Source organism: Mytilus californianus, unplaced genomic scaffold (assembly GCF_021869535.1).
Source record: "Mytilus californianus isolate M0D057914Y unplaced genomic scaffold, xbMytCali1.0.p SCAF_13, whole genome shotgun sequence".
Lineage (NCBI taxonomy): Eukaryota > Metazoa > Mollusca > Bivalvia > Mytilida > Mytilidae > Mytilus > Mytilus californianus.
Window position 1 is genome coordinate 8,771,273 of NW_026262615.1, and position 26,397 is coordinate 8,797,669.

Sequence of the window (26,397 nt, forward strand, 5' to 3'; positions counted from 1 at the left end):
ACATGCTTTACCCCGCCGCATTTTTGCGCCTGTCCCAAGTCAGGAGCCTCTGGCCTTTGTTAGTCTTGCATGTTTTTTTAATTTTAGTTCTTTTATATGTTTGTGAGTTTAGTATGACGTCCATTTTCACTGAACTAGTACACATTTTTATTTAGGGGCAAGCTGATGCCCACCTCTGGGTGCGGGATTTTCTTGCTGCATTGAAGACCCATTGGTGGGCTTCCACTGTTATCTCCTCTTTGGTCGGGTTGTTGTCTCTTTGACATATTCCCCATTTCCATTCTCAATTTTATTTGACCTATAATGGTTTACTTTTACAAATTGTGACTTTGATGGAGAGTTGTCTCACTGGCACTCATACCACATCTTCTTATATCTAAATATCTAAATGAAATTTGCAAAAGCAATTGTTACAAGTGATATTCAAAAGAGCCTCAATTTCAACATAACTTGTATAGGTAATTTTGAAAGTTACTTGTTTAAGTAATGCCCCTGAGTTTGTTCTATGTTTGTCAACAGCAACTGTCGTAGCAAGTTGGCTGACATTATGAAGGTAATTCTAAACTGTAAAAAGTTTACAAAAAGGACCAAATAGAACCTAAAACAGAAACTTGAGTGATTCAATAATTTTACCTCATTTTTATTCAATTTCAGTTACAACATCACTTGACAAAAAGAAGTCAAAATGAAGACTCTAGTAATGAACGTTAGTGGAAATAACCATAAACCAAAAGGGGTAGATTTAAAGCCAGGTGAAAAACAAAGAGCTGTAGCCATTAACATCATTAATTCCTATAGACCTGACTTGGTTCTTGCTCAGGAAGGAAAGAAAATATTCTATAACAAGGTCTGCAATGAATGCAATGAAGGAGTCCTTAAATATGAATATGTTTATAATGAGGAAACAGGAATACTTTACAATGTTGTAGACTGGACGACAGAAGAACCCAAGGCTGAGCTAGTAAAAATGTATGATGAGCTTGTAAACATAAACATCATATCTAGAGAAAGTGAGTTGAAAGCCAGATTCCATGCTTTGATATTAAACTCAAAAGGACCTGATGGCAAATTTCTCTGTGTAACCTATCATGGTCATTACACAGGAAAAACTGAAGACAAGAAACTAGAGATTCTTAAAGACTTTTTGATACTACTACTCAATTATCTTCAAAGAAATCCTGACTTACCACTAGTTTTAGGTGGTGATTTCAATGTAGAGTTAGATAATGCCACTCTGCAAAAACTGATTCAAAATGGAAAGAAAGAACAAATGTTGAAGTCTTTGTCTGTAGGTAGTATATATATGCCCATTCCATCACAGTACACTACAACGACCTATGGATCAGGAATGTTTCCTCCAACACCTAGCAACAGTGATTTATATCTAGTTCCATACAAATCAACTGGAAATCGTGCTAACATCTACGACCATATCATTTTCTCTTCCACAATCATTGTCAGTAAAATACAAGCTGTGGATGTCTTTCAAAAGATAGCAGAACTTTTCCGAGACGTTTTAAAGGAGCATTATAAAGTTATCCTTGATCATGATTCAATTTTTGTTACATTTAAAGTTGACGTCAGACAAAAGTACTAATGTGTTTCCATATATTGGTTTAATGTGTTTGGGCTTTTGATTTTTCCATTTGATAAAGGACTGGAATTTCACCTTGAACTCGTCACACGTTACGATTTTGACAGAAAACAATAATCAGCTGATTGCATTTTATAGTTATCAGCAACAATGGACTAATTAATAAAGTGTTGATCGTATAATTGAATGAAATTGTGTGGTTAAATGGGGTAACATTTCACCTAAAGGATTTTCACAACCCCTGCTATTAAACATTAGAAATTTTAATTGATGGAAGTGTAATGATAATCCCATTGTCAGAAAAATCTGATTGTTGTACATGCTTCCTTCAATATTAGCCATGTGTGTGTGATTAATAGATGATAATTTGAAAAAAATAGTTATTAAAAGAAATACTTCAGCAGAAGGTTATGGACCCTTAATTTCTTGCAAACAACACCTTTTGGCTAATTTGGAAAAAAAGAAAAAGGTCATCCATAAGCACCATATTTGATCAATCTTAGCAAAGTCAAAGGATTAAGTACATTCATGTAATGTCATCATTAGTATGTCAACAGCTGTTCTTTTTAAATTCTGCTTAAATGCAGTAAAAAATGAAGAGCTTTTTGCAACTGTTATATGACAGACTCACAGATGGATGAATAAAAACCATATACCTCCCCCTCTTTCTTCATAAGATTATAGATGAACATTTCAACAAAACATATGCTTAGTAACATAGTATATAAATCAGATGGTAGCTTGAAAGGAACTTATATTAAGTTTTTAGTCTAGTTAATGTGAATATAATTTTTAAGAACAACTGCTTTCATGAGCTATGTAATGCTACACTGAATATTTGTTTAAGTTATTAAAGTAAATCCTAATCTAGTGTATTACACTAATTAATAAGACAGTGAAGAAGATTCATTCAAATTATTGAGAGATTGGGTGATATTAAGGAAACATCATGAATCCTCTTTCACACATTGTTAACTGCAAGTCAAACTGTCAAGATGAATTATTACAAGTATTTGGCATTTTTCTTATTGCCTTGAAAGATTTAATAGTTAAAAAGACAATTTAAATGCTCAAACGAACAGCAGGAAGAATTCTACAAAAAATTTACATGGCCGAAATGGTCTAACAACTCCTGGAGAATGAGTACCCTTAGATGACAATATTACCAATTTTTTTTTTTGCCATTATCTTGGAACCTTTTATAGACATAGTAAAATTGGAGTAACTCATTGATAAATAACTGTTGACACAGAGATATGGCACTTGTTGGCATAAAATTCAGATAAAGACAATCTGATGGACATTGCTTATTAATTCACTAGACCATGTCCTAGGGAGCAGGGCATCAAAATAGTCAACAAACTGATATGTACTGATAGTAATGCAACTTGATACATAATATTGTTGATCTATCACAAGTAGTTCCTATCAATCTGACTTAAGCAGAAAACTTTACATTGAAAACTGCTAATTAATTCAAAGTACCTGGACAATGTCCTAGGGGGCAGGGCCTCTAAATAGTCGTCAAACTGATATGCACTGATAGTAATGCAACTTGTTACAAAATGTCATTGATCTATCACTAGTAGATCCCATTAAACTAACTGAATAATTAATTTAAAGTCTCTGTACCTTGACCTAGTTGTCAAATTGATATGTACTGATAGTAGTGCAACTTCGTATTTAATATCGTAGATCTATCACAAGTAGTTCCTATCAAACTAACTTAAGCAGAAAACTTAACAACTGTTGACACCACCACTGCAGCAGCAATTCCTATGTTTCACTTTCCATGACTTTTGTTGCAGGCGAGTCAAAATCAACTCAAGATAAGTGTATATAAATATAGTCCATCTTCTGAACATACAGTTGTCATTGAGGTTCCTTCGTTTAAAAGCAGAATATTTATATTTATCAGATAATCCATTTTATTGCCCATCCATCCTACCTTGACATAAGAACAGACAGGGATCTTTAAATTTGACGTGATTTCTAGCTGACATTTCCAGGCTGTCTGTCTAATCTGTCTGGTCTGGAAATAACTGAGAGCAGGCAAGGCTTCACTGAAAATATAGAAATACCATCAACAAGGCTTCACTGAAATATAACTTAGACTCTCTGTCTGAGAACAAGCAAGGTCGATGAAGGTTTCAAGTTGATGTGATCCAATGTTATCTCAAAGCAGGGATTTTCAAATACTTGCAAATCAGTGCTGTCAAGGCTTCAGTGAATATCCTCTGTGGATTCAGTGATATATATATACAGATAAAAATATAAAGATGTGGTATGTAGTTGCTATTAGTGGCATCTATCCATAAAAGTCCTATAGACCAACAAAAAATTTGGGTGCTGTTAATTCACTTCTAGCTTTCTATATAGCCAAGAAGTGACAAGGTTTCACTCAAACATTTCTTATCCTATGGACATATCTAGTACAATATAAGTATTAAAACAAAGACAGTGTTTAGCACTTATCATTTTTGATGCATATAAAACAAATCGCTGGTAGATTTTTGTATTAATTCTAGTTCAGATTTTCAAATCAGTTCAGCCAATTACTAGTCAAAGGGGAACAATTGTTGCTACAAAATACATTGACACAATATAGTTACTTACATCCACACCCTTTGGTCTCTTATGGATAATTGTCTCATTGCAATTTGTAATCGTATCACATTTTCTTATTTTCATAAATAAAGATCAGAGTTCATAGAGGGTGGTAAAGGGTTATTTTCGTGCAACGTGTTTGCCATTTTTATTTCACTTGCAGCCGTGAAAAAGGTTTGTTATTCACTGTGTTTGGTGAAATCGGTAAAAAGATCAACGTGCAAGAACTTTTTTATTGTTCGTTCATCGTGATACCACCCCTTTACGCCCCTCTTCATAAGTTCAGGTACAAGCAAATATTTGAATGAAAACAATCAGAATCTTTTGAATTTAAGATGGAGTGTGAGTTTAATATCTTGAATGTGGCATGATTGTCCAATGAGACAACTATCCACAAGAGATCAAAGGATGTGGATGTAAGCAACTATAGGGCTCTGTACTGCCTTCAACATATTAACTGAACTTTTCAATACAATACATGGGGTCTTTGTCTTAAATAAAACCTAGAGGAACATCGACTCTATATGATGTAAAGCAACAAAAGAAACAAGTCATTATAATGTCTGGCTACTAATCTTAAACCCTCGGAATATTTATGATATTTTTACTCAACATTCATCTTCCAGAATATGAAAGAAATATTTGCCACTTAATGTTAAACTTACAACAATCACTCAACATGTCTCTTTGTCCATTCTTGATAGAAGAGTTTTTAATTAATTAGTTAGTGTCCCGAACTTCACGGAATATATTTCACAAAACTAAACTTGTTCAAAAGACATGTTTTGTTAGCATCAGTGACAGTGAATAATGAAAACATAACTAAACTTTTGTCATCCATGTCCAGTGCACAATGTAAAAACAATACAGTCGACAGTGTTCCAGCTTGGTCGTTTTCACAGGGCGGTCCGCCCGCCCTTTCCCCAGTGCCGCCCTGTGCCCTTTTTCTGACGCCCTGCCCTTTTTTGTAAGTCCATGCCTTTATTTTCGTAATATTTTGATGAAAATACTATTATTCTACCTGTCTTCATATTTATGGCAAGTTTATGACCCTCAGCTAATTAACATTTGCGTGAACGTATCTTTATATAAATTTAATAGACACTTAAATGTAAAATACGAAATCACAAACCAATCCGTAGATGAATCCGGATTCATTCTAAATTTATTATCCTCTTGAATTGTCACTTCCTGTTTTCATTTCGTTTAAAAATCGAAAGTAAACGTGATCTCTTGATAAATTTAGAATAGACAGTCTTTTTAATCATTCCAAGCTCATAAAAATGAATTCCAAATATTGAGTTTAAAATGTTTTTACAGGGATATTGAATATGCAGTGAAATGGTCGTCACAATTTCATTTATGCTGTGATTCCTTGCTTTGAAAAAAAGAGGAACCCGACTTTTGTTGATCAGGATGTCCCCTCAAAATAACAGAAATCGTGAACTAAATTTCCCGATCCTTGTTCTTATCTTCATACTTAAGCATCACACCAGTAAAATCATACCATGACTGCCTACATTTGTAGCATGCCTAAGGCCTTCAAAGATCATTGTCCTTGACTGAGGACTAGGGCATATATATATAGCTTGTAATATACGTCCTTGGTCCCTTACTGTTACCCAAAATACTCCTAGCTGAAACCCCTGCAGTTTACATCAGACAATGTTTGACATGCCCTTTTCATGATTGGCTCCCTGCCCTTTTGAAATCCTAGCTGGAACACTGGTCGACGTCGCGATATTTACAATGTTAACACAATATCTTATCAACATCGTTTACATTGTAACAACTCTTATATACTGTTTACATCGTTGACATCGTTAACATCGATGTATACAATGTAGTTACGATATATACTGTTTACATTGCGATGTTGACAATGTGAACGATGTAAACACAAAGGTATTGACTCTGTATACAATATAAACAATGTTGACACGCTATTGTCAACACCGCGATATCTGCAATGTCAACGATGTAAAGTCAAAGGTATAGACTTAGTATACAATATAAGCACGATGTCGACTCACTATTATCAACATCGCAATGTCTACGGTGTGATTGATGTGAACCCAAAGGTATAGACAGGCCTCTACAATAACTTTTTTTCCAACTTGTCCAGAAGGACAAGTACATACCAAAACTTACTTGTCCGAATGAAATTGTAACTTGTCCAACAAAAATCTTAATAATAACCTTTTTTGCATTTTAAGTTGATTCAAGGAACAAAATGAATGAAAACAATAGAACAGAATTTGATTTATATCTTTTGAAATACCTTTTAAAAATATGAGTCGAGAACAACTGAATCTAGTCATGTTACAGGACTTATGTTCTAGTTTTTATCAATGCCAAAGTCTCATCAGACTCTACACATGAGGCACCATCTGATAGGCTTGTCAATTTCCACTCATTGGATTTGTATCCTGGTTTTTTAAGTTGAAAAAAAGTTTATTCAAATTCAATCAATAAAAAAAAAGAAGATGAGGTATGATTGCCAATGAGACAACTCTCTGCAAGAGACCAAATGACACAGAAATTAATAACTATAGGTCACCGAATTGCAAGTATTGTTTTTTTTCTTCTATATATGATCAAATATGATTTGGGAATTTTATGGTAAATAATTTCTTCATTTTTATTTAAAAAATATTTTTGTTAAAAAAATTACGGTATGGTATTTATTATAAAGCAACAGAATAAGGTAGGAAAACAGGTACTGATTTGTCTTGGTCCCGAAATATCTAATGTGTTGCCAAACTGTCTATTAATCATGTCTATTAAATATGTCTCCTACGGTGCCAAACTGTCTATTAAACTTGGAGCCGAATCGTTTCCGAGCTGGTGACGAACTGTCTTGTAAAGTTACCTTATCTACAAAGCGCATCGCTGATTCGGATCAGTAAGACTGGTTTCCTAGAATAGTATGCCTTTTATCTGTTAAAAAGTACCTCACAAAGAACCAGTTTTAAATTATCGATTGCAAGTAAACACGTCAAATTAATACTGGTGTTTATCTTCTTTTCTTGTTTTTTGGTTATAATTACTTTGTTCATCAAAGTTGGATTAAATTTATTTTCTGCATAATAATTTAACTTGTCCCGTCGGACAAGTTTGATATAGCTTTTACTTGTCCGACCTTTTTTTCCTCTGGTACCGGACAATCGGACAAGCGTTATTGTCGAACCCTGATAGACTTGTTATACAATATAAAACTATGTTTATTTGCTATTGTCAACATCACAATGTATACTATGTAAACACAAGGTATAGATATGATACATCATTAACATTATGAGAACTCTAATATACTGTTTACAACGTTGACATCATTAACATTGCGATGAATACAATGTAGTAACGATATCATGTTACGATGTGAACGATGTAAACACAAAGGTAAAAACTTGTTATACAATATAAACACAATGTTAATTCGCTATTGTCAACATCACAATGTATTCTATGTAAACAATGTAAACACAAGGTATAGATACGATACAATGTAAACACAATAACGACACGATACAGTATACATCGCGATGTCGACAATATCAGTAAAACATCGTGGACTGGACATACTTCACTTTTGTCAGCCATAAAGAGCCCTACCACTGTTTACATTCTCATCCTTCAGACTCTTGTGGATAGTTGTCTCCTTGACAATCAAATCAAATCTCCTTATATCTATATTTAATTTGAAGACTTTAAACTCAAATATCTAGCTTGAAGGCATCCCTACATATTGAATTTAAACTAAATTTTTCTCAGCCATACGAGACCTAGACTTGTTAACATCCTCATGATTCAGACTCTGGTGGATAGTTGCTTCATAGAAATCGTATCACATCTCCTTACATTTATATTCATATTTCATCTGAATGCAAGCAGCTCTTTTCACAAAACATCTTTCGAGTAAAAATACTTGTAATTCATGATTATTTAAGTATGACTTACAATCAATTTTAATTGTAAGATCTCACTGGCAATCATACCACATCTCCATTTTTATATTTAATCAGATGACTTGCTTGATTAATTGATTGTTGGTTGTTTAACATCCAGTGGCAAATTTTTCATGTGTGTTCAGGACAAGGCTTTTTTTCAAGGTATCACTAGACTTACCTAAAACTGTAACATTCTCCATCAACTTCCTGTAGAATGTGTTTCAGCATGGCCTCTCCGGCTCTTTGTTGTGGAGTCTTATCTTTAGTATGACCATTTGCTGTCGAAGGTCCCGGAGCATCATCATCATCATCATCCTCCTCTATAGAAGGTCCACTAATAAAGTAAATAATTTACAAGAATATTAAAACAAGAATATGTGCCCAAAGGACACAATGCCCAACTCACATTATCATATTTCCATGTTAAGTGAAGTATGAAATCAGGGTCAAACCTTAATCTGTCATATAATCAAATAGTTCACATCATAATGAGCATCTGCACTAAGTTTTAAGTTGATGTGATCACAACATTCATTGTAAACTACTGGGATTCATTTATTTTTGTTGATATCAATTTTATGGGATTTATGAAAAGAGGCATTTTCCTTGGATATTTTGTTGTTTTCCCAAAGTCTCCTCAATATATGCCTATAGGATATTTGTACTGTTAGAAATTTAGATTTGTGGTTTATCCACGAAAATTGGTATCCACAAATATTACTGAATCCACAGTACCTTAACCAAAAATGTTGAACACAATTATAGTTATTTGAAGTATCTTATTCTTGTGAGCTAGTTGAACAAAAGACATTCTCCCTTAATTGATTGTTACAGGAGTAACACCACATCTTGAAAATAGTGGTAATCCTGCTCCTACATAATGGTAACCTGAGATGTACTGGTTTCACACTGTAGATCACATATCTATGACCAGTGAACCAGGAAATCAGGATCAAAACACTGATATTCATATTGAAAAATTCATAAATTCAAATTGAAAAGATCATATCATTATGAATATAGGTGATCAAAGTTTCAAGTTTATGTCACCTCAATTTTTTAGTAAGCTACCATAGCAAAATACTTGATGTCAGGTAAGTGGGAGTTTTAGCTGGTTATGAAACCAGGTTTAACCCACCAAATATGTTGGAAAATGTCTGTACCAAGTCAGAAATCTTTTCCTTTCATTTCCTTTGTTGATAAAGTCGAACATTTGATTTTGTCTGGTTTTATGGATTACCCCCTTTTTGAATTTACCTTGGAGTTTGGTACTTTTGTTAATATTTTTTAACTACTTGGGAGGGATAAACGGAACTACAGAATTACAGAATAATCATGCAACGATAACAAAACATAAGCCCTTACTGCTATTTTGTTTTATTTTTGTTTTTTGTTGTTAAGAAGGTGATACATAAAAAGAATTATTGTTATCTCCCTTTTTATCATTTTATTTTGTATATTTTGTATATTGTGGCTGCATTATCATTCATTGGATACCAATTTTTGTGGTTTTTGGTGGGTACAGGGAAACTACTCATTAAAATGTTCAATGGATTACAAATGTTTTATAGGAATATATATATGCAGACCATGAATTCAAATATTCATTTAAATTCTAGTTTTCCTCAATCCATTAAAATTGGTATCCATAAATGAATCCACAGTATATGTATTCACTCAGTAATGATCTGTCGTGAATAATTCTGTAACATTCAATTTTTTTCTGGTTCTTGATAAAAGTGATATGAGTAAACGATACCATGCATCAAATCATGCATTTGTAAAATAAAAATATATTTCTTTTCGTTGAAACTTGGGAGTTTTTTCCTGTGCTATATTTATACTATTTGCATGTTCATAACTGGTAAGAGTAATTGTATAACGAGTTCTTGATTTTGGATATAAATATATCATAAATATTTGCACGTGAAATACTTTGGCAATTTAAAATGTGCTTTTCCAGTATACTATATAAAGTAATAGTTGGGGTGTTAGTTCACAGAAGGTACAAAAAAATAAGTCAGTTTTCCTTTTATTGTCACATTCTAATGCATTATTATAACATTCAGTTTATTTCAATGTATTGGATTTTTGTTTTATTTATAGTAAGGAAGTTAGTTTAGAAATGCTTCGGACGAGCATGTCAAGGGAGAATTTAAGTCACTATTAGACCTTTAACAGTATATACAATGAACAATGCACTTTACCAATATCATTCTCTTCATTGATAAAATTAACTGTATTTAAAACCTCATTTTGTATCATATATTCTATATTATTTTTGTATCAGACTTCTTGATTAAGTACACAACATTATGGGTTTAGGTTTTATTAAAAAACTTGTGTTCTTTTAACATGCTGCACCATTAAAATTTATCTTATGGTCTCCAAATTTTTATTCAAAAGTTGTCTCCCCTTCCCCATATAGAATCCTGCATGCACTAATACTTACACTACATTAAGTTTTGTGCCAGAGTTCTTGATTCCAACCACAACAGTATCTATCTGATCATCACCAAATTCTCCCCCTCCCTCCTTCCCCCTCTTATAACTTACTGCACTATCAATACTTACATTACATTAAGTTTTGTGCCAGAGTTCTTGATTCCAACCACAACAGTATCTATCTGATCATCACCAAATTCTCCCCCTCCCTCCTTCCCCCTCTTATAACTTACTGCACTATCAAAACTTACACTACATTTAGTTTTGTGCCAGAGTTCTTCATTCCAGCCACAACAGTATCTATCTGATCATCACCAAATTCTCCCCTCCCTCCTTCCCCCTCTTATAACTTACTGCACTATCAATACTTACATTACATTAAGTTCTGTGCAAGAGTTCTTGATTCCAACCACAACAGTATCTATCTGATCATCACCAAATTCTCCCCCTCCCTCTTTCCCCCTCTTATAACTTACTGCACTATCAATACTTACATTACATTAAGTTCTGTGCCAGAGTTCTTGATTCCAGCTACAACAGTATCTATCTGATCATCACCAAATTCTCCACCCAAGTCAGATATCAGGATCAACCTCTTCATACAGAACCCTTTCTTTCCTCTAAAAAGTAAATACACAGGTTAAAAACAGCTACCCAATAAAAGCATAAAATGCTCATATAATTGTAAAATAATGTAAATTTGCTATTCCATTTTTCAGCCTTCTCTGCAGACTTCACCCAGGCTAGGGGAAAGGTTTTGCACCAGCAAATATACTTTATGTGCCTGTTCTAAGTCAGGAGCCTGTAGTTCAGTGGTTGTTGTAGGTTCATTTATTGCTATTTTACGAAATTTTCCTTTGATCTTACTAACTGATAATTTCCTTTCTCAGCACAGTAGAGTGATATGAAAAATTATCGCTAGAAACTAAGGGCACACCTGCAGTTGTCAATGAAATTAACAACGTCATCATAGGTAAAATAACGATAAACAGATTATCATTGGTAATCTCAACTCGATTGCTTTTTTCACTTTATCAGTACCAGCTCAAGCGAGAAAATCAATCTCGTTGGGATGACTCCTGACTTCCTTGTATCTTTATTTGTATATTTGTGACAATTTATATTTGTATATGAATTTTAGTTGGTTTTATCTAATATCTAAGCATGGATATGCTATTTTGTTGGGTTGATGATCACAAACTGGATTAAAATGCAATTTTTCACTCTGACCTCCTAGATTGTTTGTTGTGGCCTTGGTTGATAACGTTTTTCAACAATGTGTTCATATTGAAACTATTTATACAGATTTGTTTGACTGTTTTTGAGTTTATTGTATTAACTTACTGTGTTGAACTGACAAGATGGTCCAATGCTACAATCAAAGCATCAACAACTAAAACCAGTTAAGGAAGAGCTTTGATTATTTGTGAAATGGGGTTTACAAATAATATCATTAAAATGGATGTGTGAGGGTAGGAAGGAATAATCCATTAAATTTTATTCAATTTTTTACATTGGTTGTGGGTTATCTATGGATATTTAAGTTAAGTAAAGGGATATAATTCAATTAGTAAAAATTCTAAGAAAATAATTTTTCCAACTTTTGATATTTTGCTCAATAGTAGAAACATTCCCTACTATTTTAAAGTTGGATATTCCACCCGAAATAACCACCAAACCTATGGCAAGAAAGCATTGGTTATTCTTTTGAATGAATGTGCGTAATGACAAATTCAACTTTTCAAATTTGATGCAAAAATTGAAGAGGGAATGAGGTGTTTAATTCATAACACAAAATCCCTAAATAACAAAACCCAAAACATAAAACACATGATCTGAACAAGGATACAGTCAGCCGAGACATCCGTGGACTGTATGTTATTCTGTACAGTCTCCAACAGTTCAAAGCTGGCTACATCCATGGGCTGTGCAATCGTTATATTCTCGTAACATTCTCCGTCAGCCAATGGATTATCTGTATCAGGTGTCCCAAATAATATCAATGCTATTTCATCCTTGGATTCGGAAAACATCTAAAATATTCAAATATTCAAATATGACTAATTTTATAAATTATGAAATATCACTGACTGGGATTTTATTCTTACTTATAACACTTTCTGTTGATTTTGTTAGTATATGTATATAAGTAAACCACAAATTTAAATGTTCAACGAAAGTACAAATTTGCAAATAAGCTTCGGGGTTGTTGTCTCTTTGACACATTCCCCATTTCCATTCTCAATTTTATTCCATGCAGACATTTTTTTTTATAAAGATTAGACCGTTGGTTTTCCTGTTTGAATGATTTTACACTTGTCATTTTTGGGGCCCTTTAAAGCTTGCTGTTCTGTGTGAGCCAAGGCTCCCTGTTGAAAGCCGTACTTTGACCTATAATGGTTTACCTTGACAAATTGTGAATTGGATGGAGAGTTGTCACTTTGGCAGTCATACCACATCTTCTTATATCTATTTGTCAAAACCATAAAATCAAATATCCATGAAAATTGTATCATCCCTTATCCACTAAAATTGGTATCCACAATAATAAATGAATCCACAGTATGTGCTTTGAGCTTGCTTGAGGTTACTGCAAGAATTGTTGAATATGTTATTTTTTGTGTTTTTGTTTGTTTTACCTGAACTGATTTTTATTATTTATCACACATGTATTTTAGAGTTGTTATTTTATGTACATTTTGTTAGTCTGCTGATTGAGATGACAATCATGATGATGGGGAGGAGACTAACACTTCCTTTACACCATACATCAGGTTATTTCCGAGTCAGCTTTTGTTCACTAACCAGATAATTTCTTGCCATTATCATTACTTTTACAGCTTTTTAGACTTCCATGTAATTATTGCCCAACTCCAAGGTTACATTTTTTGGTCAAGGCAAAGTCTTGGGTTAATTAGCTATCCCACTGAGAAAACATTAGTCAATTATAACTTCTTTTTAATAACTTTAGTAAAAAAATACATGTATATTGATTGATACTGAATAGCTCAATATGTAAAGATCTTGGTTCAACTTTTATTCTATATCATCAGTTTTTACCATATTTAAACAAATAAATAGTCTACTAGATTGTTGTTGTGTAATTACATGTATAAAATAATATGCTCCGCAGGGCGCAGCTTGATACAACCGCAGAGGTCGAACCCTGAACAGTTGGGGCAAGTATGAACACAACATTCAAGCATGATACAGCTTTGCATTTGGATTGTGATTAAATATTTGACACAGCATAGGTTTCTGACACAGAATGAATGTGGTCTAAGAACTTAAAAAATTTAAATTGGACATTCACCTATTATGGTCCAATATCCAAAATCTAAATACATGGTTAGATTCAGCATATCAAAGAACCCCAAGAATTCAAATTTTGATGACAGTGATATTGTTGTCTATTTTTGGGAAAAATGCATATTTTTTATTGAAATTGGGAAATTTGTATATTTTATTCTAAACGCATCTACGATTTTTTGCTGACCTTTGCAGTCTTTTTTGCACTGTTTTTTCATGTATATTTTGGTTGTCAGACATTTTCAACCTGAAAGGTACTTTTCGAAGAGGGGAAAGAAACAGAAGCAATGATGGTACTTAATGCATTGAAAACCACATGTGTTACAAACACCATGATGATTCTGATCAGAAAACCGGATCTCAAAAGTGCTTTCTAATATCAAAATAATAGCATGAATACGATATTTACAAACATTCCTACCAATGCTATCACTGATTGGGGAAAATGTAAAACTTTTTGGGAGGAATTTTAAGCCATTTTTTTTAGTAATTGGGAATTTTCTCTAGGGGAAAAACCCGAATTTCGGCTGTAATTTGAGGCAAACAATATCACTGGATGAAATCAAACAAAGTTTAATTTTGGACCCTTTTGACCTCAATGTGGACAAAGTTGATAACGGGGCCCAAAAATCTAAATACATGGTTAGATTCAGCATATCAAAGAACCCCATATGTTCAATTTTTGTTGAAATCAAACAAAGTTTAATTTTGGACCCCGATTTGGACCAACTTGAAAACTGGGCCCATAACCAAAAATCTAAATACATGTTTAGATTCAGCATATCAAAGAACCCTAAGAATTCAATTTTTGTTAAAATCAAACTAAGTTTAATTTTGGATCCTTTGGACCTTAATGTAAACCAATTTGAAAACGGAACCAAAAATTAAGAATCTAAATACACGGTTAGATTCGGCATATCAAAGAACCCCAATAATTCAATTTTTGATGAAATCAAACAAAGTTTAATTTTGGACCCTTTGGACCTCAATGTGGACCAATTTAAAAACGGGGCCCAAAATCCAAAAACTAAATACACAGTTAGATTCAGCATATTAAAGAACCCCAAGAATTCAAGAATAAAACCCCATTGAAATTGGTCAAGAAATAAGCAATTTATACGAAGTATCTTCTTTTGCACAATACTGTGCAATTAAATATTTCTTGCTATTGCGCAATACTGTACAATTGACAATTTCTTGTTATTGCGCAATATTGTGCTATTGGATATTTCTTGCTATTGCGCAATACTGTGCAATTGAAGATTTCTTGCTATTGCGCAATTAAAGATTTCTTGCTATTGTGCAATACTGTGCAATTGAAAATTTCTTGCTATTGCACAATACTTATTATATAATAATTTACACATCCTGTTTGGTGTGTATCTCCTACCATATCATTATTATTTGCTTTTAAATATAAATCAGAAATAACCAACTTAAAATGGAAAATTTTAAAAGAAAAAAAAGGAAAAAAAAAAAAAATCCCCCCCCAAATTTTTTGAACCCCCTTATGATTCATCACCCCCAAACTCAATCCCAGCCTTCCCTTTGTGGTATGGTACCTTGCAGTACAATTTCAGAGAGATCCATACACTTGAACACAAGTTATTGTCTGGAAACTAGAAAAATGTATTTTTTGGCCCCTTTTTGGCCCCAAATTCCTAAACATTTAGGGCAATTACCCCCAAACTCAATTCCAGCTTTCCCTTTGTGATATGGAACCTTGTAGTACAATTTCAGAAAGATCCATACACTAACACACAAGTTATTGTCCTGAAACAGTCTTCACGATAAACTTTTAGATCTACAGGCCCAGAAGTAAATTTTTGGAAAAATTTAGTTAGATTCTGTTGGCCTGTAGATATGATTTTTACAGGCCCTAGAGCAATTTTACAAGCCTGGGCTGCTGGGCCTGTGGTTCAGTGTGAAGACTGCTGAAACTATAGAAATGCTTGTTTTTTGCCCCTTTTTGGCCCCTAATTCCTAAAATATTGAGGCAATTACCCCCATCATCAATCCCAGCCTTCCCTTTGTGGTATGGTACCTTGCAGTACAATTTCAGAGAGATCCATACACTTGAACACAAGTTATTGTCATGAAACTAGAAAAATGCTTGTTTTTGCCCCTTTTTTGGCCCCTATTTCCTAATATTTTGAGGCAATTACCCCCAAAATCAATCCCAGCATTCCTTTAGTGATATGGAACCTTGTGGTACAATGTCAGAGAGATCCATACACTAACACACAAGTTATGTCTGGAAGTTACAAAAATGCTTATTTTTGGCCCCTAATTTCTTTACTGTTGGTACCATAACCCCCAAAATCAATCCCAACCTTCCTTTTGTGGTATTGAACCTTGTGGTAAAATTTCATAGAGATCCATTCACTTAAACTAAAGTTAGAGTGCGAAAGCCAATGTGTCTTCGGACGACGCCGTTGACAACGACGACGCCAACGTCATACCAATATACAACCACAAAAATTTTTTTGCAGTCGTATAACAATCGGTCCTTTTTTAAATATAGAGGGTCTTGTACACTCACATACTTTTTATAAATCTTAAGTATACCTTTCTCTGCAGAATCCTTGTGATGGCATCAATAGCGGTCTGTAAAAATGTCTCCTCTCCCGGTGGAGCATTATTCATGGAGGGTCCAACATCTAAAACTATAGCAATGGCTTCCTAGAGCACAAACAAAATGAGGTATTGTTAAAGGATGAGTATAACTAAAGCAAAGGCATGCTATAAAATATAACTCCTGTAAAGATTTTAGTCATAAATTATAATCTATTCTATAATTTTGGAGAGTAGCCATAGTTGAAACTGCACATTGATCCAGATTGCAATAAGAACAACCTTCAATTCTGATTGGATTATTATGGATTTTCATGTTGTCTCCCTTGTGGATAGTTCAGAATTTGGAAGCAGTAAATTTCAATAAAGTTTTTATCATGTATATGGATGTTTCAAAGAATACATGTAAAAAATCAACACCTTATTAAAGATAACATGTACACAAACGATTGTTCAATGACGTAATTTACAATAATTGACATTGGGTCAAGAGGTGTAATTTATTCATAATAAACTGTTAAGTAAATTAATACCATGAACACAGAGATATGTTTCAACTTTTGTTATTTTAATAGTAAAATGCAATTGTTGAAATTAATATACCTTAAACATACAAATTGTGCAAAATATTCAGCCAACAACCATGACTAAAGGTACAGGGTGACTAAAGGTAATGGGTGACTAAAGGTACAGGGTGACTAAAGGTACAGGGCCAAACAATCTCAATGGAAATGAAAGGTGCCAATGCTTGTACAACTTTGTAATAAATATCAGACCTACCACTTGTGGTTCCCCATAAACTGACTAATAACAAATAAAACATTGTGCATTGTTGACTACATCGGAAACAGCATACCTAGGTCTCGCTTTTTGACTCCGCGGTGAGACAAAAATCAACTAGAGATTGGTCAATGTAATCGGAACAAGTGTTTAAAACCAGTAGTTCATGCATAAATTGTGAAATGTGCATTCTGTCAAGTGTGCTTATAAGTTTTATTTGTTCTTAAAAATCAAGTCTGATAAGGTGGCTTGTGTGTCTCCCTCCATCTTGGATTTTGAAAAAACAGCAGATGACAATACGTCATTTCTGGAATCATGTCTTTCACCGGAAAAGATCATCAATTTCGCATACCTTTATGACGTCATTTACCAGATAGAAGACGCGCCTGTATCCCTGCTCTATTAAAAGTTTCCAGCACTTTCATAATCATCATTCTGTAGGGTAGTATAGAAAATTCATGTTCCGTAAGTACAAATCTTCATTCCCGTACGACTGAGGGAGGGTGACCAGCTTATTTATAGATATAAATTTCCCAAATATTTTGTGCAATATAAAATCAAACTTTTCACCCGTTTTGGAAGTGATGATGCCTACATTTTGGTCATGTCATGTGGTGATGGAAGTCACATGACAGATTCAACTAAAAACCGGATCCCGGAACTGCCATATTGGTCTTGTTTTAAAAGAAATCTGCAAATTTCGAGAGTAGTATGTAATTCATGTGTAAGACTTTTTAGTGTTAACATTGAAAATTATGTGTTTTATCATATTTATGGCTGTATTTTACAAAAATACAGAATTTTGTGATTTAATCAATTTTTTTCAACTTTCCTACATAAGGGAAGGCAACTCAGAAATAAGGGGAGATCACTAATATAAAGTAATTTTATAATAGTGTTGTGAATCTACCTATTTTATAATGTATCAAAAAAACGAGTCTGGTGACCCTATTTTTTCCTTTTCTTATCAGAAAGCATATTACAAAAAAATGAATAAGAGCTATTTTCTCCTATTTTATTTGTCGTTTTCTTTTATCAAACACAATTGGATTTTCCATACAAAATCTGAAAAATTAGCACAACCTGTAGCATGGAAAAAAGCCTGGTGACCCATACTTTTTTATTTTTTATTATATTTTTTGAAAAAGGCATACTAAGCTACATTTTGACAAATTATTAAAAAGTTCTATGGATTTTAATTTAGACACCCCATCTACCTTAATAGCTCTACAAAGCTCATGATTACTATTTCAAACATGTTAATTTGTACATATCATGTCCAACTCTACATAACATATTAACAAAAATAAACATTTATCATACTTGCTTACTTGACAAAAAAAACCCTAATAAAAAAATAGGCCAATATTATTGCATTATTTGTTTTTTTCGTGTTTTGTGTTGATTGGTTAAAATGTTTATCATTGTTTTAATGATTGACACATTCTAATAACTCAAAGAATGGGGAGTTTGCATTATATTATGTTGACAACCTTATTTGCCGCCATGATCAAAATGTGTACTTCCGGTGGTGATGTCTATAACCCTTCTCGTCGACCCGTTCCTGATCATTCCTATTTATCTAGCTGTTTATCAGTTTGATCAATACATACATCTTTATCAAATATATGAAGACACATACTCGAAATATTTTTTTTTATCTCATAAAAGATCAACATAAACGATTAGAATGTTAATTACCTAACAGGTACGAAACGACTAGCATTCCAAAATCCATTTTGAGATTGTCCATTCAGACCCGGATAACAGACATCCCACCACTGAAGGAACAGAGAGCAAGAATCCAAGATGTCACAGAATGTTACCCCAGATTTGGCAAGAGAAAGATCTAAGGCTACATTCGATGTTGAGAATTTAGCAGAATTTATGATAGGAGGGCGTGACAGGTTGAAAAGGAAAAGATTTTTACGTAAGTTTTTTTAGTAATTTTAGGAAAAGGTCATTAAATAGAACATTGTACATGACATTACATTACATATGAAGGTTTTAAATGATCAAGGCCAGGTAGAACGTGACATGACTTAAAAGATGTGATCTAAATTTGATATCAAGCCTGAATGAAAGATGCCAATTAAAATATTTTATTGTAATATTCTGTTATTTTGTTTCTGTTTTTTTCAAGAATTTGTATAGACTATAGTAAGATCTTACTATATATACAAATCCTTGTTTTTTTTTAGTAATATCACCATTGATTTTCCCTTAATATGAGGAAGGCGCTACCTTGAATGCCAGCTTACCAAGACTATGTCCTACATATTGATTGATTGTTGGTTTGCTTAACGTCCAGTGGCAAATATGTCATGCATGTTCAGGACGAATGTTATAGTTTTTGTCTAAAATAGAATAATAAGTTCAGATGGAAACTGTTAAGGGAACGATCATTGAACTTCAAAAGGCAGAAAGGAGTATGTTTTTTTTTTCTTCAAAAATATTCTGATTCCCAAATTGATGAAAAAAAAAATTCTAATCAAGCAGAGGACAAAAAAAATATTCTGAATCCAGATTATCCCCATACCTTCTAGTGTTATTTTTTGACCAAGTAATTTTGATTGATAGCATTGAAGCCCTTTGCGTGAAAAACAATCTTAACTCAAACAAAAAATCATACCCCTGCCCTTTTGAAGCTAAATGGTTGCACCCTTATTGTCCATATTGTTTTCTGCTGAAAATAAATTTATTGGTGATTTATCTAAAAAACAATGCTTAAATTCATTATCTTGTGCCATTTTAAATCCATTTTTCTTTCTTCGCAAATTTTACAAAATCTAAAACAATAAGACATTTGTTTAATTTCAAAACTATTAATACTGTTATACAATCCATAACTTTATTAAATTAATTTTTTGTTGGTTTTCATGAAAAGTTGGAGGATTTGGAATATCTTTTTCATCAATATCTAAAAGTTGTAGCTGTTTTTTTTTTATTTAGTATTGCAAACAACACTTTCTCTTTGTTGAATTATTTTTACTTTCTAAATTAGCTGGATGTTTATATTGTATTCCCAGTTTCCTGCATCTCATATATATGTGATCAGCAAGAGGATCATTTTGATTGTTAAAAGAAGAGTTTGAATTTACAGTGAGCCTGTTTAGAATAATGATTTGATCAGGGTTTTCATTTTGATCTAAGCTTAAGGAACCATAAATAGGATTGTTAAGTTGATAATCTAAAGATTTTGCTATTTTCTAGGATGCTATTTAAAATTTGAGGGGAGAACACTGCTCAGCAGTATAAATGTATTCCTGATCATCTTCTGTTTGTGGGTTTCTACATCAATTTCATGTACTAATTCAGAGTCAGTTTTATGTCATTTTTGCATTTTGTTTTATTAGCTTACTTTTCAAGTTTTTATACTACAGCAAAATAAAATTCAGAATGGAAATGGGGAATAAGTAAAAAATTTGCTTTCGAGTAATGCAATCATGTCGCTGTTGTTGTCCGAAGACACATTTGGTTCCGGACAATAACTTTAGTTTAAGTAAATGGATCTCTATGACAATGGATGAAATTGTACCAGAAGGTTCCCCAAGAGAAAATGAAAACGGGATCTATCGGGATCCCAGTCAAATCCCGGTAAAATTAGCGGGATAAGCCGGGATGGGCCTCAGAAGTCGGGATTCCATTTCGGGATAAATATCTGAAACTGGGATCCCATTCGGGATATATGTCTGAAACTGGGATCCCATTGGGATATCTGTCTCAAGCTGGGATCCAATCCCAGTTGAAGCAAGATAAATATACGAAACTGGGATCCCATTGGGATAACTGTCTGAAACCGGGATCCCATCTTACTTTAAACAGGGAAACATAAACCAGAATTTTGTGTGGAATTTAAAAAAAATTATCCTGGAAATGTAAAATATATCCTGGTTATAGATTTCTGTGAAAAACCTAAATTTTGTAAATTTTCCTTTTTAAATCAATATATTTTGAATGACCCCACTTAAAACTGGTGCTTTGAAAAATTGGATGCCCTTTTTTAAATGCCTCTCCCCCACTTATTGCTTCTAAAAATAAAAGTTGTCCTCTTTCAATGAAAATTTGAATTATTATTTGAATGCACTTGATAGATCAATTAATGGAAGTAAAGATGAAAAAAATAATTTTCAAAATATTTATATTTGAAGTGTTTTCAGGTTAAAAATAATTAAAAGTAATATTCTGATATGCATTTGCATTCAATTTGTTTTATTTTTATTTTTTTTAGAAAAAAAACCAATAAATTTAAGGAATATATTGTGAAAAGGTGATAAAAAAGGGGAAGTAACTGAAACATTTTTGAAATACACAAATTATTTATGACATAAAGCAAAGGTTATTTGTGTTAATTAACAATGTGTTTGACACCAAAGCTGTCAGGTGAAGCCCTGCACTTAATGGGTCACTTAATTTGACAGTTTACACAGCTAGCTGAACTTCTGTTGATGGAAGAATTACAAATTTTAGTTTGACAGTATTTCAAAGTCAGTAAAATGCCGAGATTTTCGCGATAAAAACGAAAGGGCGCCCGAGAAACGCCAACGGCTGTTTTGCCAGACAAGCTGGATCGTTTCTGATTTTCTACCTGTTGTCCGGCATTTAAATAACATAGAAAAATTATCAGATCAATGATAGGCCAACGATCGACATCGTAAAACCTTGGTTCTCAACTTATGTAAACAAGTCATGACCACGTGGTTTTTAGTAATTGTACTGAACAGTCCGACCCTAGAAAATACCGTCCTAGATAATGCGGCCACTAGTTCATCCGCATGCACCCTGTGCCGATTAAATTAAAGGTTTTTTTTTCTTATTTTTAAAAACTGGCCAGTAATAAATACTTTTATACGACACCCTTGATTTATTTTTATAATACCGTTACGGGGACGGATCAACTTCTGGCCGATATAATATGGGGCGAGATTGTCACCTCGACGTTAGAGTACTCAATAAAAACGTCATCAAAATGTGATTACGCTGTAGCAAAATAGAAGATTCCATGTGATGGTGAAGATGTTTTCAGATAAGTGCATTAAAAATTTAATTTAACATGTGTATATAATGAGATTATAAAATATAATTTATTGAGGAACTATGATTTTTTTATGGTTTTTTTTTTAGCAAATCAACATCAGAAAATCTGAAAGCATAAACCTGGGAACATGCAGATATATCTAATATATATATGTTCCTGCATAAACTGAAAAATATATTTATTTTTAACAACATTGAATAATCTTGTTGTCACATAACAGGCATAACTGGTAGATATGTAAAAATTTAATTGAATTGTGTGAATGGTTATTTGGTGAAAATAATAAGTCGCTAGTTTTTTATCTTCAGGGGATAAAAAAAGAGGGAGGATAATTAATTTGATTCCAACTGGCTTCCAATGTATACTGTATAAACATGCAATAATATTTCTATTGAATTTATTGCTTCAAAATGTCTAGAACAATTGATTCTTTGTGGATTTTTTTGATACTTTTAGGGGATTAAATGATTAAATGGAGCTGCCAATTTTGAAAGTAAACAGATTGCATGCAGATTCCAGTTACCTTTACTCAGCAATACTAGTTGGAAGTACAGAGACAGCAAATTTAATTACAGAAAGGAGGAGAACTTCACATGTATCCTTTATATCTGACACACATTTTTAATATTATAATATTTGAAACTGAACAGCGAGCATCATTAAGCCATGGTGAAAACTGCGTATCTAAATACAATTAAGACAATGAAATGCTTGAAGGTGTTAGTGAACATGGGGAGGAGGGGTGGGGTGAGTACCATATTTAATTAATGGGTAATTTAACAATATAAGCAGCCATTAAAAATGGCAAACAAGTTTGCTAGTAGTACTAGTATCTATAATTTTGATGGAAGTTTAAGGATCTGACATTAAATACAAGTACATTTTTTTTGAATGGGAACTTGACAGCCATTGAAATAAGATATTAAACATGGCCAATACAATGTAATTCATGCCGCAATGTTTATATATACGTGACAGATTTGATACAACAAGGGCAATATTCATCTACCTTATAATGAGTAATAAATGTGTATATTCCCTCAGAAAATGCAAAATCGTAGCATTTCGGGAATCCTGCAAAAGTCCGGGATTCCCGATGTAAATCCCAGTGGAAATATACTGGGATCCCAGTATATTTCCACTGGGATAAAATTTCGGGAATCCCACCAAAAGTCCGGGATTCCCGATGTAAATCCCAGTGGAAATATACTGGAATCCCAGTATATTTCCACTGGGATAAAATTTCGGGATTCCCGCTAAAAGAGCGGGATCCCAATCAGAATCCCAGTATATTCCAATCAAAATCCCACAATATCCCAGTGGGATCCCAGTATATTTCAACCGGGATTTACATCGGAATTCCCGGACTTTTGGCGGGATTCCCGAAATTTTATCCCGGTGGAATTAGGTGGGATCCCACTTGGAATCCCATCAAAATTCCAGCTGGGATTTCAGTGGGATTCCAGATTTATTTTCTCTTGGGTTCAACTTCAATACACAAAAGGAAGGTTAGAATTGATTTTGGGGGTTATCATATGGTACCAACAGTTTAGGAGTCAGTGGTCAAAAACAACATTTTTGGGTTCTTTTTCCATAATTTTGGGTTTTTTTTCTCCAAAAATTTACCATTTTTACATTGATTATTTCTCATTTATATATAAATGCAACAAATACTGATATGACAGGAGATACACACGAAACAGGGTGTGTAAAATATTTTATCGGTAATTTGTGCATTTTTCATTTGATGTGTACTTCTTGATAATGTCGACGTCAGTATCAGTGAACTGGTCATGATAAAGAAAATATATTGGGTCAGTTCGAAATTGACATGTGCGAGTGCACCGTAAAAGGATCTTCTTTCCCTTTAATTCACAAAATTGCACATGATTTTTTTCGCAGAAACGCACAAGTTATTTCATGAATGAAACACTTGTCATTGTTTGAAACTTTCAGTAATAAAAAGTTAGTTTAGCCTTTTTGAACGATTCACTGATTGTGTGAAAATTTAAACAGAAAATGTACGATAAACCTGATAAAATTGCGTTATCTGCAGAATTATCGATAGCTTTCCTTACTATTCACAAGGACATATAACTAACATGTTACTTGGATGGAGAGTTGTCTCATTGGCACTCATACCACATCTTCCTATATCTATAGTCTGGCATGGCTGGTGCTGTTCCAAGTTGTCTTCTTTCTCTGCATATTTCTTGAGAAGTATTTGTTTGACCTGGTCAGTCACTATAAAGTGTTACAATTTATATTTAGACGCAACACGTTAATAGTGACCAAAAAGGTACCGCTTTCACATGTATGACATGAGAGAATCTAGAAAAAAAATTAAATGTACACATAATTTTTCAACATTTTTGTGGGACTATATATCATATAAAATTAAGGAGATATGTAGTTGGAGACTGCTGCTGAATAGAAATGTTCGGGCTCACCTGATACCTGTTTTCAAATTAGTCCATATTAAAGTTTGAAGAGTCCAAAATTAAAATATGTTTGATTTCAACTGACAAAAAATTTGGTGTTTTTTATATGCTAAATCTACATCTGCGGTTGTATTATGCTGTGCTTGGCGAAGCATTTTATTGCTTTTTTGTTTGTACTTTATTTTATTTTGTTCATGAAAATTAACTTGTAGTTGTGAAGTTGCTTACATTTTAAAAGATGATAATTAGATAACTTCGCATGGTGACAACACTGACGTTTTCGTAGATTTACTTTTTTCCGGGAATGCTTCATCTGTTGATATATTCTCATTGTGAACGATTTGTGTATATTTAAATATATTAACCAAAGTTGAAAGACATGTATAATGTCAAATCATAACAATACAAATTGTTTAGTCTCAAAGAAAACTTGTAAGATTTCCGCAGTTATTTTTGTTGAATAGGTGCAAATTGGGAACTGTGACGTTATAGCCATAAGTATTTATTGCTTGAATAGTTTGAAATATGCACCTGATAAAAGTATTCAGTAGAGGGAAAATGTTTTGATCAGGTTTAAACTGACGCATGAAATATACAGGCGACTGCGGGAGGCAATTATTTATATTGCATCCAAATAATGTGTCGGCAGCTTGATTTCAAAGGATGTAGCCCACATACTTCCAAGTAACATGCTCTATACCTATTAAAAGTCATGGTATTATCATGGGTTATCATAACTCCATCTTCCCATAAAATCCTATTTTGGACAATATGGGTGCATACAATATATATGTACCTTTAAACATGATAAATGTATCACTCAGACTCAAGTCTCCTTTTACAGCTGTTTTATGATTAAACTTAGAGAGTGAAAAAAAACAGTCTCCATCTCCTGGGACTGTTTAAGGTAGATATGTGTCATAATTAATGACAAGATTTGTTGAGAGTTTGTCAAAGGAAGTACAGTCTACAGATAGTGAATTTGAATAAATATTTTTTGTTGAAAACTTTTGTTAAATTAAGTTTTGAATTTCACCTGCATTTGTCTGTGAGCTACAGGAATAACCGTGATCACATTCAACAGTATAACCAACTTCATTATCACTGTAACTTGATATGGGAAATTCTGTAGCAGATAAATAATAGTAGTGACTAGTCATTGTCAACCAGAGGTAGAGCACCAGATTTTACTACCTCCGGCTATGTTTCTCCCGAAATTTATTGCTTGCAGAGGGTTTTTCTGTGTTCCCATGGCTGGACGGAACTTTTACACAACAAATGTTATCATAAATTATGATATTGTAACTTTTAAATGAAGTACCTGTGGTTATTTAGGAAATTTGTCACTGATAATGGAAAGATGAAGCAGACGATAAAACATGGCGTAAGTTGTTGTTGTCCAAACTTCGGTTATTTCCGTGGTACAATAAAATTAAAATAAACTACACAAGTTACTAAAATTTCTAAATCTTGTTTTTGTAAACAAATAAAAATTCATGTCGTATTTAAAATCGAATTATTCCGTTTTGTCCCGTTTTTTCAAGATCGCGATTAAACGAGAATCTGGCAGCCATTAAAAATATAAGGGTAAACTAATGTCCTGAAAATGTCCTGACGGATATTCCAATGCTAATTTCGTTTTCATTATTTGAAGAATTG

At 33.1% G+C, this 26,397-nt stretch overlaps 2 protein-coding genes across 4 annotated transcripts in view; one reads left to right on the forward strand and one right to left on the reverse strand.

Moving 5' to 3' along the window:
• LOC127723122 (X-ray repair cross-complementing protein 5-like) overlaps nt 1–18,785 on the reverse strand; it is a 75,526-nt gene extending 56,741 nt beyond the window's left edge. The window contains exons 1-7 of one of the 3 annotated variants that reach the window (XM_052229616.1): nt 18,753–18,785; nt 16,474–16,587; nt 12,446–12,629; nt 11,941–11,989; nt 11,091–11,216; nt 8,330–8,485; nt 3,543–3,657 (exon numbers count right to left, since the gene is read on the reverse strand). In XM_052229616.1, coding sequence (XP_052085576.1) covers nt 3,543–3,657; nt 8,330–8,485; nt 11,091–11,216; nt 11,941–11,989; nt 12,446–12,629; nt 16,474–16,587; nt 18,753–18,767 — 759 coding nt within the window. In that variant the 5' untranslated portion in view covers nt 18,768–18,785. Of the gene's footprint in view, nt 1–3,542; nt 3,658–8,329; nt 8,486–10,725; nt 10,733–10,968; nt 10,982–11,090; nt 11,217–11,940; nt 11,990–12,445; nt 12,630–16,473; nt 16,588–18,752 lie in introns of those variants that run through there. The other 2 variants (XM_052229617.1, XM_052229618.1) reach the window with 2 other exon arrangements.
• A 230-nt stretch (nt 18,786–19,015) lies between these two features.
• Nucleotides 19,016–26,397, forward strand: part of LOC127723126 (peroxisomal acyl-coenzyme A oxidase 1-like) — a 33,777-nt gene continuing 26,395 nt past the window's right edge. Inside the window, exon 1 of the mRNA XM_052229619.1 lies at nt 19,016–19,189. Coding sequence (XP_052085579.1) covers nt 19,069–19,189 — 121 coding nt within the window. The 5' untranslated portion in view covers nt 19,016–19,068. The remainder of the gene's footprint in view (nt 19,190–26,397) is intronic.